Below are 13,609 nucleotides of genomic sequence, written 5' to 3' on the forward strand. Positions count from 1 at the left end.
TGCACTGAAGAAGGCTCATTAATCACACTACTAAACACACTTTTTGTGACAAACTGAATATACAATTACACATGTACTAATATACATATACTAATTATACTACAAATTTGGTATGCTGAATTCAAATATGCAGCAAGTTTTATTTTAAAGTTACGTAAATCTATATATACAGTTGTATGCAAAAGTTTGGACGCCTCTTGTCAAATGACATTTAGTTGATATTCTAAGTGAAAAATTTTAACACTTCTTCTACAGAGAACACACTTAAAGGGGCCATAGAATGGAATGCTGTATTTACATTAGCATAGTTGAATATAGAGAGTTCAGTACACGGAACTGACCTACTGTAAACCTCGCATTTACCCATTCACAAAGGGGGCAGTAAAACGCCAATTCCAAAATCCTAAACTGTCACGTACCAGTCTTCACTCATTAATATTTACGCCCCCCCCAAAATTTACATATGACAACGGAGAAACTGGAATGAAAGTGGCAGACTGTTTGCAGAAATGTACCATTCCAGGCTGAGAAGGTGACGTTGGTTCCTTTCCAAGGAACTGAACTGTCAGCAGGCATGGCTGATGTTCGTGTTTAAACGGGGCTGAAATTGGCTTCTTCATCGAACGTTCTGTTCCATCTTAACTGCCACATCTTGTACAGGTGTCAGAATGTAACTGCAGCACCATTTAAGGTGGAACTGAAAATTTGCAAAACAAGCTGGCGAATAGTAAGTGACCCTTATTAGTCCCACAGCGGGGGGATTTCACCTCCGCATTTAACCCGTCTGTGAAGTGAAGCACCACATACACTCTAGTGAGCGCACACACACACACACACAAGGGAGCAGTGAGCATACTTGCCTGGAGCGGTGGGCAGCCCAATCCGCAGCACCCGGGCAGCAGTTGGGGGTTAGGTGCCTTGCTCAAGGACACCTCAGTCATGTGCTGTCAGCTCTGGGGATCGAACCGGCGACCTTCCGGTCACGAGGCTGGTTCCCTAACCTCCAGCCCACGACTTCAGCTCCCACACCCTTATCAGGATTCTGGACAACTTTAATTCAAAGTTGTTAGCTTTCACTGCACATTTTACTCCAGACAGTTTCTCAAACTTTGACCAATATCGAGCAGCTTCGCTCAGAATTTCTCACAGAAGAGATTGAAGAGGGGGCAGGTTCAACTTTATGAGCATTACAGCCCCCAACAAATCCTGTAAGTAATAACGATTGAAGCCAGATCACCTTAAATGTCATCTTAAACAGTTTCATTCTAGGGTCCAAATCATAAAAATGGCATCTGAGGACTTTTTTTACCTCGACCAGTCACAACTGTCTATGTAGACACCAGAGAACAGTTTAAAATACTAAGTAAATGTGTTCTATTCTTCTGCAGATTTTACTACACAATGTCCTGTGGAATATAAAATGTGTCATAACTTTTACCCAGGCTGCAATATGTAAAATTCAGCTAATGAACAGTAATAGTGTATGGAAATATACAGAGGTCTGTTCCCTGTAGAGGGTGTGTTGGCTTATTTTCACAGTCAACAAAACATGTTACTCATTTGATGAGGAGCACAAACTTTTGAATAAAATGATAAGTGGTATAATGATTCACAAAATTAATGCATGAAAAATTGAGGACTGTCTGAAAATGGGCTTTAAATTAACATATTAATGCTTCTAATTTCAGTTCATTAGAGCTCTAATTATGCTAATTATGTTTTAATCAAATATAGATAACAGGATAAACATTGTGACTGATCCCCAATAGAAGTGGATTTGAATTCAGCACAGAAAGTACTTTCAGAATCATCTTATTTTGTTTGGGTCATTTTATTGACCCACACTGTCCTCTGACTGTTATTCAAAAGCTTCAATATAACAAGCAATAGAACCTCAGTGGGAGTAACAGCAGCTCTGTGCATGTAATAGACTAATATAGGAATGTGACTGCAGCCTTAATTACAGGGATATAAGCCATGAAAACTGTGATTTAATCCATTATAAGGGCTTCCACAATAACAGCATGCCTTTCCTCAGAGTGACTAATTTAGCGTATCTGCAGAACAAAACCTTCTGTCTCCTAAATGGCAACTTTACAAGAGAAGGGAAAACTTCTTAACTTGTAATAAAAGGTCAGTGGAACATGATTTTATATGAAGTAATATTGGACCATTTCTGTTGGTCCATTCATCATGAAATTATAATATAGTTTAAAAGGTAACTGGAGTTTTCAGATTATGTAAACTAGTTAACATGGCAACAGTGGAGATACAAGGTTTTGGCATGACAGTGATGATATGCACCCATGTTTAAAGTGTAATGCAGGTACTGTTTTTTATCATTGTAATGTTACGCTGTTGGTCACACAACAAAATGAGAGTTTCCAGGATGTGAATCACTCAGGAACACCACGCAGACTGAGCTGGGAAATGTCTTACAAACCTGCTGGACGTTCATCGGAAAGTTGTGCATTGAAAAGATGCTCAGTAGGTTTAGTATGTGTGACATCACAAGGCATGATTTGTTTACTCTGATGCTGTCAGTCAACAAAATAAGTGTCTGAGGTAACTGACAGGTAACTGATGGCATTAAAAACTGAAAAGACACCTGTAAATTCTTTACTGCTTTGTTATTATACGTGTACATTATTTGTAAATTATAGTAAATAAATACTGTTTTGTTTACAGGGTAGAGCGTGAGGAATGTGATGCAATGTAACTTAATTATGATGTAAATATCTAGGATGGAAATGCTTAAGTAATAGAAATAAATCTGTAAAAGTGCTGTGTATGTTCATTTTCTAAATAACATTTACCTTATATTTATATTATATTATATATTATGTTATATAAGTTACTTTATTCCTTTGCACATATTGTGACGAAATTTTGGGGTCATTCTACTATTGCTGTGCCAAACGATGGTGATATTATGGTTATTTTTTCAAATGTTTATGTACTTCAAGTGCAAAAAGTACGTCAGTTATATTCAACAACGTCCCCTTATTCTTAAACTTTTATATATATAAATTTTATATATAAATAACACCTCGTTTTTGTCAGTCGTGTTATCAGTATTTGACACATTTCATACTGTACATCAAAAAATGTATATACTTACTTTTTTGATATGCAGTAGCAGTAACAAGCCAGAACTTGCAGATCAAAAACAGTTTTAATGAAAAAGGGAGATCCAAACTTGTGATTAAACAGGTGACAGCCAAAAGGGACAGCCAGCATAAGGTCAAAAACACAAGCAAGTCAAAGGCTACGTTCACATTACCAGGCTGAAGTGGCACAAATCTGATCTTTGGCCCTAATGTGACTCGGATCTGATGTTTTCAGGGCTGTGTGGACACAAATCTGATCTTTATCCCTAATGTGACTCAGATCTGATGTTTTCAGGGCTGTGTGGACACAAATCTGATCTTTTCTCTTTCATATGTGGTCCTAGATTGGATACGTATCCGCAACCTTAATATGATGCTCAGATCGGAATTCATGTACTTTTTTACGAAACTGGCGCAATACTTGACAAAGAAGTGAGGACAAGCAAACAATGTATAGAGGGTTAGACACAGGTGAGGGGAATCAGTAATAGGGCGAAGGAGATCTCAGACAGGCTGATGCCTGAGAGTTCTGAGTCATGTGAGCCTCCTCTGAATTCTGGGAGTTGGAGTTCAGCAGCATAGGCGGAGGGAGGTGTGACACAGATGAATAACGTGTAATAAATTTTTTTTTAATTTAATGCACCTATTGAATTTCTGATTGTGTTTTTTTATTTTCTCTTAAAATGTAACAAATATATATTTTTAAAAAAATCTACAGTACTGTGTGAAAGTCTGAGGCACCCAAGACACATTTTTCAAAATGTATTTATTTGTGTAGTTGTGTTTATTTGCTGAAAAAAGTGTTCATATTTGAGTAAACAAAAAGTAACGAATATTAATTATATATATATATATATATATATATATATATATATATATATATATATATATATATATATATATATATATATATATATATATATATATCCATCCATCCATTATATCCATCCATATATCCATCCATTATCCATCACCAGTCCATCACAGTATATATATATATATATATATATATATATGTATAGAGGCTTGAAAATTTTATATATATATATAAAAAATTTCAAAGCCCAGTATTATATGTAGTTAAAAAGCAGCTCCTGAATTGACCAATCAGTGCTTCAGTAAATTGTGCTCATGATATAATTGATGATATTAACGAGTCTCTGTGGCGGCTGTGAAGGTGTCAAGGAAAAAATATGGACCCAAGAAATTCTTGTTACTTTTTATTGTTTTTATGTTTATTTGAATTATGAATACGACTTTATTCTAATGTATATTGTGATAAACTCTCTGCTGAGGTCAATTGTTTAAAAATTAGCTTAGATGCCTAAAACTTTCACACAGTGCTGAATATTTGAACCTAGCAATTTTAGAAATATTCAACTGTTAAAACTGCACTATAAGCTTAGGAGAGAAAAAAACAGGCTAATATACACTCACCGGCCACTTTATTAGGTGCTAATAAAAGGTTGGACCCTCTTTTGCCTTCAGAACTGCCTTAATTCTTTGTCATACTTTCAACAAGGTGTTGGAAACATTTCTCAGAGATTTTGTTCATTTATTTGAGTTACTGTTGTCTTTCTATCATCTCGAACCAGTCTGCCCATTCTCCTCTGACCTCTCACATCAACAAGGCATTTTCATCTCACTGGATACTTCCTCTTTCTCTGACTGTTCTCTGTAAACCCTAGAGATGGTTGTGCGTGAAAATCCCAGTAGATCAGCAGTTTCTGAAATACTCAGACCAGCCCGTCTGGCACCAACAACCACGCCACATTCAAAGTCCCTTAAATCCCCTTTCTTCCCCATTCTGATGCTCGGCCTGCACTTCAGCAAGTTGTCTTGACCACCTCTACATGCCTAAATGCATTGAGTTGTGGCCATGTGATTGGCTAATTAGCTATTTGTTAACAAGCGATTGAACTTAATTGAATTACCTAATAAATGTACCTAATAAAGTGGTCGGTGAGTGTATGGTGTTTGTGTGCACTGCTGTGAGTCTCCCTGTACAGCCCGAAATAATTCATTAGAAATTAGAGGCTTCTGGTCCGGAGTTTTTTGGATTAATGTCATGTATCCCTCCAGTATGAATGGATTAAAATAGGTTTTAGACCAAACTATCACAAAACTATTATAAATCAATATCTTAGACATCAGCCAATGTATTTCTAAGCATTTCATGCAATAACTTTTCTGGAAGGGGGGCTTTTAGAGGCCTTACACTCTTCAGGCATCTGGTTCCTATCACCACCACTGTACGTTCCCTAGAACAAAGCATTTCACACCAAACAACTCTGAATGATTTCATTGTTAAACATTTTCAGTTTGTAGAAATTTTGAAAAATTGTTCCTCTTTGTCAAAAGCTTTAGATCAGTAATGATACCACTGACATGATGCCCCAGTGACCGTTTCTAAGACTTGACTCATTATTTGTATTACTGTTTAAACATGTAGTACAACAAATTCAGGAAACTCATGAAATCATTTAGACTGTTCATGAAAACATAAATGTTAATAATTTGTTTCTTCCACAAAATTATCAAATAAACAATCAAATCCAAAATCTAATAATTGAACCTGTATACTGGAAATAACACTGATTTTAAAAATGGACATCCTGAGTAGACATCAGTAACATCACCGAGAGAACATTTGATAAAAGATAGTAAATAGTAAAATGATACCACCTCAGCTCAATCACATCTAAAGAGATATTCCCACAGGAAACTATTTAAAACGGAGAGTTAGCACCTTCATTCCATGAGCTAACCATCAACAAAGCACAGATTTAGTTTTTAGCCATCATTTTATTACAAGTGTCATCAATGGGAGTGGTGTAACACCACTGACCACTGCACCACTGACAGAATGACAAACTGAGCTTTCGTATTTTCTTTCATATTTTTGTAACACCACTGACAAAAACTCTTGGGACAACATTTATTATGATATAAAACTATAATTATAATATGATTATACAAGGCACAGGCAACGATTTTAATAATGTTTCAATTTTCAACTGAAAAAAAGCCCAGTTTCTCATGCAAAATATAACTAAACAGAACTAAAAAGTCACACATATTTTTGGACAGTTTAAGAACAGAACAAATAATGGAAACAGTTTTTGTGGGTTAGTCTAAAATCATAGTTATGGCTTGACAAGTTGTGACATGAGGCAGTGGCCTGGTTTTCCTCCTGACTTTTCCTTTCTGGCGTACTTAGTGATGTTGCCAGATTGGAGTTTTCAGTGTTTTTTTTTGTGTAGGATCCTGCGCATGTTTAATATAATGCCTACATTTATGTGCGCCTGCAATATTTAATTATATTATTATAGTTAATCACTGTGTTGCAGTGGGCCTATAACTGAAGGCCAGTCACAAACAAATGAGTCATGAATAAGTTGACCTTCAGGTGGAATACAGTGCATGTTATATAACATGTTTTAGGCTGAAATGTTGGCATGTTATTTTCTCAACTGTTTTAGAACATAAAGTGGATGAGGATGTACCGAGTACTGAGTGGTTTTTGAATGTACTATTCACAGCTTGGCTTGGCAGACAGTGACTTAACAGACCGTTTAAAACAGCATATTGCTGTTGTCTGAAGAAAACCTCGTATCTCCAAAGTGATCATTTTACAGGAAAATGAAAATACCTACTTTACTTTTAATGTATGTCAATGGAACCAGACGTAATTATTAGTCATTTTGGGACATTTCTTATTGGCCCATTCATCATGAGATTCACACACAATGTAATGAGCAACAGGCATTTTCAAATTATGTCAAAAACTGAAAAACAACAAAAATGGAGGTTTTCTTCCTACAGCAGTCCACATATGTAGCTGAGGGGCTCAGGGTTTGTATATGATAACTTCAACAGAAAAGTGTGGAGGAGTAAATTAAAGTTGGTTATCAAACGTTGTTTCAGTCTTTGCGCCTCTCTGAGCTTTGTACTTACGTGCAATCTGGCAACCCGTAGCTTTACATACTTTCTCTTTGTGGCTCTTTCTGTTTCAGCTCACCACAGTTTCGGTCCTCTTCACTCGTTAGTTGAGGAAGCAACACAAAGATATAATGGGTAAGTCATCGCTAATCCACATTTACACTCTTTACTTTTTTTTTAATGCAGATGGCTGCTGGTAAGTGTGGTATGTCTGGGGTGCTGAAGGCACTTTTGCTTTATGATGTTTTCCTAAATTTTGTTGACTCTGGTTTCTGAAAGTGATCAAAGACTCTGAAACGGAGAATGAGAACTGTGTTTTGTGCGCAGCGACGGAAATGAGAAAGGTGGCGGAGTGTGTGTTTATGTAAGAGCAGGCTTGGGTTTTGATCATATTTAAGCTGTATGGATAAATATTTTGTTACCAAAGTGTAATAATAATAATGTAGAATGACCGAGTGATGGTTTAATTCTATAAAGTGTCTTTATTTAGCAGAACAATAGTAACAAGGCTGGCATGGCATGTATCTTTTTAACATAAAACCCATTTAAAGTATAACACAGTACAGGTATCAAGGTACTCTATTATTATCAAACTAATTACTCTACAGTCAAGCATCTCGAGAACAGCATATTAACATGTAAAGTCTCTCTTTCACCCACCCCCCAAAGGCCACAGAGCAGACGGCACAAAGACTAAAGGTTCAGTCTCATAACCGGTTTGCACACACGTCCAGATCTGGTACGAACTTGCACTGGTGAGTCCATAGATGTGTGTGTGACAACCTGGCTAGTGTTAGAGGGGGCCGTCTCAGGAGCGAGGGTACCTGCGGACTGAGACGGTCCCACCGCAGTACACTCAGCTGGAGGAGGAAGGGAAGCAGTGGCAGGCAGTGGGGAATACTCCTGACGAAGATGGCGGCGATTCCTCCGGAACACTGCTCCCTGCGGTAACACATTCCGTGGAAACAACTGCAGGTGTCACCCAAGTTTTCTCCTGATCCAGCTTGGTGACAACTGCGCCACCTGGTCGTAGTGGAGGAAGTAGTCTGGCCCCGTGGCGGCGATTGTAGTAGAAAGCCTGTTTGGTCTTTTCCACAGCATGCTTTTGCATAACAGCCTTTCTGTTGGGCCATTTAGGCTGAAGATTTTTCTCCAGGATAGGGAGAGTTGTTCTGATCTTTCTCCCCATGAGGAGTTCAGCTGGACTGACGCCTGTTGTAGTACAGGGCGTTGACCGATGACACATAAGAGCCAGGAGTGGATCTTCCTGTTTAAGGATTCTCTTAGTGGTCTGTACTGCTCTCTCTGCATGACCATTTCCCTGAGGATGGTAAGGACTTGAGGTTAGATGTTTAAAGTCCATTTGTTGTGCTAGTTCTTTGAATTCAGCACTGGAAAATTGAGGTTCATTGTCACTCACCACCTCATCAGGGATCCCAAATCTAGCAAAGGTTGTTTTCAATCGCTGAATAACTTGAGAACTTGTTGTGGAAGGCAAGTGCAGTATCTCTAGGAAACGAGAGTAGTAGTCTGATACTATAAGGTAGTCATTCTTGTTGTATTCACAGAGATCTAGCGCAATACGTTTCCAGGGTCGACCAGGCAGAGGTGTTGAGATGAGTGGCACTTTTACTGTGTCCGTCTTAGCTCTTGGCAAGTGTGGCATTGCATTACATTCTCTTTGAGCTCAGCGGAGAGCCCCGGCCACCATACAGAGGAGTTTGCCCGGTCCCTGCACTTTGTAAGTCCTTGGTGTCCATCATGTATTTTCTTGAGAATCTCTGCTCTTAGTGATTTTGGAATGACAATTCTGCATCCTCGTATGACTAGGCCATTTGTCTCTGATAGTTCATTTTTTCACTTTCACATATGCTCTGACATCTAGTTGAACTTTATCTCTGTATTCCGGCCATCCGTTTCTTATGTACCTTATGATGGTTTGTAGTTCACAATCTGTTGTGGTGGCTGCTTTGATACTGTCCATTCGGCTCTGAGAAGCTGGGATGCCTTGCATTACAGTAGCTATGTAACGCTCTACCACGCTATGTGTGTCAGTCTTTTCTTCGGTATGAATCTGTGGACTACGTGACAAGGCATCAGCTAGGATGCGTGCTGCTGCATATTGTACGAGTTGTAAAGTATGCCTTGTTTAGGATGCCCGGTAAGAATATCATTAAAGTAATCAGCTCTGCTTTCTGTTAAAAATTATAGTTGGGAATTTTAACATATTATTTCAACAGTAATTTTTGTTGGGAAAGTTGAACATACTGGATACAAGTCTTTGATGAATTTCTGTCGTTTGTTTAATCTTGATAAATTGATTAACTAATGAACCTACACAATTCTATTTAACTGTGCTTGACATCAGAAAAACTGTTTTGCTATCTGTCGTGTAACCCAACCAAAACTCAAAAATCATGACTGCTACAACCAGCACCAGCGTCTACCATCGGCAGAGCCTGCTACAGCTGAGAAATCAGCCACAATCTGCTTTCAGATGGACTGCAAGATGAGCTGTGTGAGATTTGATCCATGGCGCTGCATGACCCTGCTGGCCGAAAGTGATGTGTGAGAAGGTGCAAGCAAGGCAATCGAGCCAGGGTGCGTGCTAGGCTAATAGCTAACTCCAGATGTCCAGCCGTTCCATCGCTTCTTCTCTCAAATGTTTGTTACTTGGAGTGTAAACTGGACTACCTCCGGATTCAGCGGGCTACCCAGCATGAGTTCAGAGACTGCTGTGCCTTCATTTTTATGGGGACATGGATGACGAGCTGCACTCCGGACTTAAACATGCAGCTCGACAGCCTGTTGTGCTTCCGTGCGGACAGAGACGCTAAACTGTGTGGTAAGACTCGAGATGGGGGCCTGTGTGTTTACACCAACACTGAAAGATATAAAAATGCGGCGCTAGTCTTTAGTCACTGCTCACCACTGGTCGTGTTTTGTTTTGGAGATTGTCAGAGCCAGGCCTTTTGATTTGCCAAGACAGCTGACTGATGGCTGATGCTGTTACTGTCTCCAAACTCATCACAACTCACCCTAACCAGAAGCCATAAATGACTACAAAGGTGCGCATATTACTAAGAACCCATGACAAGGCTTTAAAGTCAGGGGATAAGGCAAGCTTCAGAATAGTAATAGCCAAGCTTTCCTGTGCCATCAGAGAGGCAAAGCCTACTAAAAGAAAAAAGAAAAACATAACATTTTCAAGACACTGCTGACACACGGCACATGTGGCAGGGCATCCTGGCCAACACCAATGACTGGTGGCTGAGAGCGCGTCACTACGGGAATGTTTTTTGTGCTATCAGCTTCTAAATCGACAAGAAGCGGTAAGTGGCTGAAATAGCATGGCTTCTGCTGGTTGTTTTGTCTGCGCAGGGTGTGGCATGTTTAGTCTAACGCCCTTTTCCGCCTCTAGCAATAGCGATAGTGACTGTGTTTGTGCTAAGTGCCAGCTAGTTAGCTGTTTGGCGGATAATGCTAACACTGAGGCCAAAGCTAGCCCACCGGAACACCATGCTCCTCCGATTCATGTGTCAAGCAGATTTGCCCCGCTCAGTGAAGCACCCACTGTGAAGCCTGTTAAAAGTACTCTAGTCATAGGAGACTCGATTGTTCGACACGTGAAGTTAGTTACTCCTTTAGGGGCGCTAGTGGTTACAGTTAGATGTTAACCGACCGCCTGCGATCCTCCTTGAGGCGTCACCCAAGATCAGCTTTATAGAGACTGTGTCTTTGCCCCGAATTAAAACTAATCATAGAAAAACTCAATCAGTCCGTTTAAATAACCTAATCAACATATATCCATGTTCTGATGATAGCACTAACACCTTAGATCTAAAATTTGGACTACTTAATATAAGATAACTAAACTCTAAAGCAGTCGTTGTAAATTATATTATAAGCGATCATAAATTTGACTTTTTTTGTCTTACTGAAACATGGGTTAGACCAGATGAATATTTAGCTTTAAATGAAGCCATGCCTGTAGGCTATAAATATGCACATAGGCCAAGATTATCAGGCAAGGGAGGTGGAGTCTGTATAATATACCAAAATACTCTCGATATCAGTCAGAAACAATGAGACACTTTTACTTCCTTTGAGGTCCTTTCTATTCACATTACGAATCCAATCACAAAAAAGAAGGTGTTTTCATTATTTAACATCTACAGGCCACCAGGGCCATACTCTGAATTTATAAAATAATTTAGTGACTTCGCTGCAAACCTGCCTGTGTGCAACGATAAAGTAATAATTGTAGGAGATTTTAATATTCACTTTGTGAAGGTAGATGACACACTAAAAAAGGCATTTACCTCAATCCTACCCAAAATGTAACAGGGCCTACACACTACTGTAGTCATACGTTAGATTTAATTTTGACACTAGGTCTTAACATAGACAAGCTTAATATCCTACCGCAAACCACAGCAATCTCCAACCATTACCTAATTTCATATGAGCTATGACTTAGCCGTAATATATATACGTCCCCTCGTTATTCAACAAAGCACTCAATAAAACCTTCTACCACCCTACAATTTATAGAAAATCTCCCAGAGCTATCAACCCCAGTCTCCACTCCATCAGACCCAATGGAACTAGATTTACTAACCGATTATTTAGAAAATACCTTACGATCCACTTTAGAAAATGTGGCCCCACTTAAAATAAAAAGAATAAGGCAGAAAAAACTCGCCCGTGGTACAACGATAAAACCCGGACCTTAAAACAAACAGTTCGGAAATTAGAGCGGAAATGGCGTCAAACCAAGCTGGAAGTGTTCCACTCTGCCTGGAAGGACGGCCTTATAGAGTATAGAAATGCTCTCACTAAAGCTTGCTCAGCATATCTGGCCTCGCTGATCGAGAATAATAAGTATAATCCTAGAGTTCTGTTTAATGTGATTTCCCAAATCACAAAAAGTCAGGCAGGTACTGAACCAGAAATTCCAGCAACTCTCACTAGTGAAGTTTTTATGGACTTCTTTAATAATAAAATTGAAAATATTAGACAACAAATTCAACCCACAGTATCAAATTCAAATCCAGCTTGGCTATCATCTGGCTTGGCTGATATAGAACAAAACACAGCTGTAGAAAAGAGCCTGGAAACTTTTTACCCACTCCCACAGCTGGAGCTAGAGAAGATTATCTCTTCTGCAAATTGCACAACCTGCATACTCGATGCAATTCCATCAAAATTACTCAAAGAAGTACTGCCAGTTATTATAAACCCTATTTCAACTATAGTAAACTCGTCCCTTAGTCTGGGCCATGTACCCAAAGCTTTTAAACTAGCAGTTATCAAACCCCTGATCAAGAAACCAAATCTTGATGTCACCGTTTTGTCTAATTACAGGCCTGTTTCTAACTTACCGTTTATATCAAAGATCTTAGAAAAAGCTGTGGCCCAACAACTTAGTTCATATCTACACAAGAACCATATATATGAAAAATTTCAATCTGGATTCAGGCCACACCACAGCACTGAGACGGCTCTAGTTAAGATAACTAATGATCTTCTTCTTGCCTCTGATCAAGGCTACATATCTCTCTTAGTGCTAGTTGACCTTAGCGCGGCTTTCGATACAATAGACCACAATATTCTCTTAGAAAGGTTAGAAAACATGGTTGGAGTCACAGGGACAGCCCTATCATGGTTCAGATCTTACCTATCAGAACGTTATCAGTTCGTTAGGGTAAACATTTTATCTTCCAGTTATTCAAAAGTGAGATTCGGAGTTCCGCAGGGCTCTATTTTAGGACCATTACTATTTACACTATACATGTTACCGTTAGGCACAGTTGTAAGTAACCATGGTGTAAACTTTCATTGTTATGCAGATGATACTCAACTGTACATATCAGCCTAGCCTGATGACCAATACAGGTTAAAGAAAATGGAGGACTGTGTAAAAGACGTGAAAGGCTGGATGTCACGTAACTTCATTAAACAGTAAGAAAACAGAGGCCTATTAAATTCTGTATTGATTATAAAATCCTTTTATTGACTTTTTTTATTGACTGAGTACTTACAAGACCTTGTTTCTCATTGAGCCATCACGACCACTCAGATCACAGAGTGCTAGCTTATTAATAGTCCCCAGAATTCAGAAGGTTTCAGCTGGGGGAAGAGCTTTTTCTTATAAAGCCCCCAAACTCTGGAATGATCTTCCAGAAACTGTTCGGGACTCAGACACAGTCTCAATCTTTAAGACTAGGCTGAAAACTCACTTGTTCAGTTTAGCTTTTGGTAGGTAATGTTCCCCCTTAGATAAAGGCAGCAGATCCAGGGGTCCATAGACACAGGGAATTATAGTAAACTGAGACGCTGGTGCTGTCGTCCCGCTGCTTGCACACGGTCACTCAAGTTTGTGGACGGTGGAGCGGAGGGATGCCGAACTGTTTCAGAGTGCTGCCGTGTCTGTGTGTCCTTCTGGTTCTCTCCTTTTAGCTAAGTTGTCATAGTCAGATCTGCTGGAGTCATTAGCCTCTTACACTCTGTAAATATTTACATCCCCTGTTTATGTACAACTCCATCTCCCTGCT

General features: G+C 39.1%; 1 protein-coding gene across 1 annotated transcript in view; it reads left to right on the top strand.

The window, feature by feature from the left end:
- The first annotated feature begins 9,823 nt into the window (after positions 1-9,823).
- Positions 9,824-13,609, top strand: part of LOC108437061 — a 41,429-nt gene continuing 37,643 nt past the window's right edge. The window contains exon 1 of the mRNA XM_037533563.1: positions 9,824-9,897. Within this exon, the coding sequence (XP_037389460.1) occupies positions 9,843-9,897 (55 nt within the window). The 5' untranslated portion in view covers positions 9,824-9,842. The remainder of the gene's footprint in view (positions 9,898-13,609) is intronic.

This window comes from Pygocentrus nattereri, chromosome 23 (assembly GCF_015220715.1).
Source record: "Pygocentrus nattereri isolate fPygNat1 chromosome 23, fPygNat1.pri, whole genome shotgun sequence".
Lineage (NCBI taxonomy): Eukaryota > Metazoa > Chordata > Actinopteri > Characiformes > Serrasalmidae > Pygocentrus > Pygocentrus nattereri.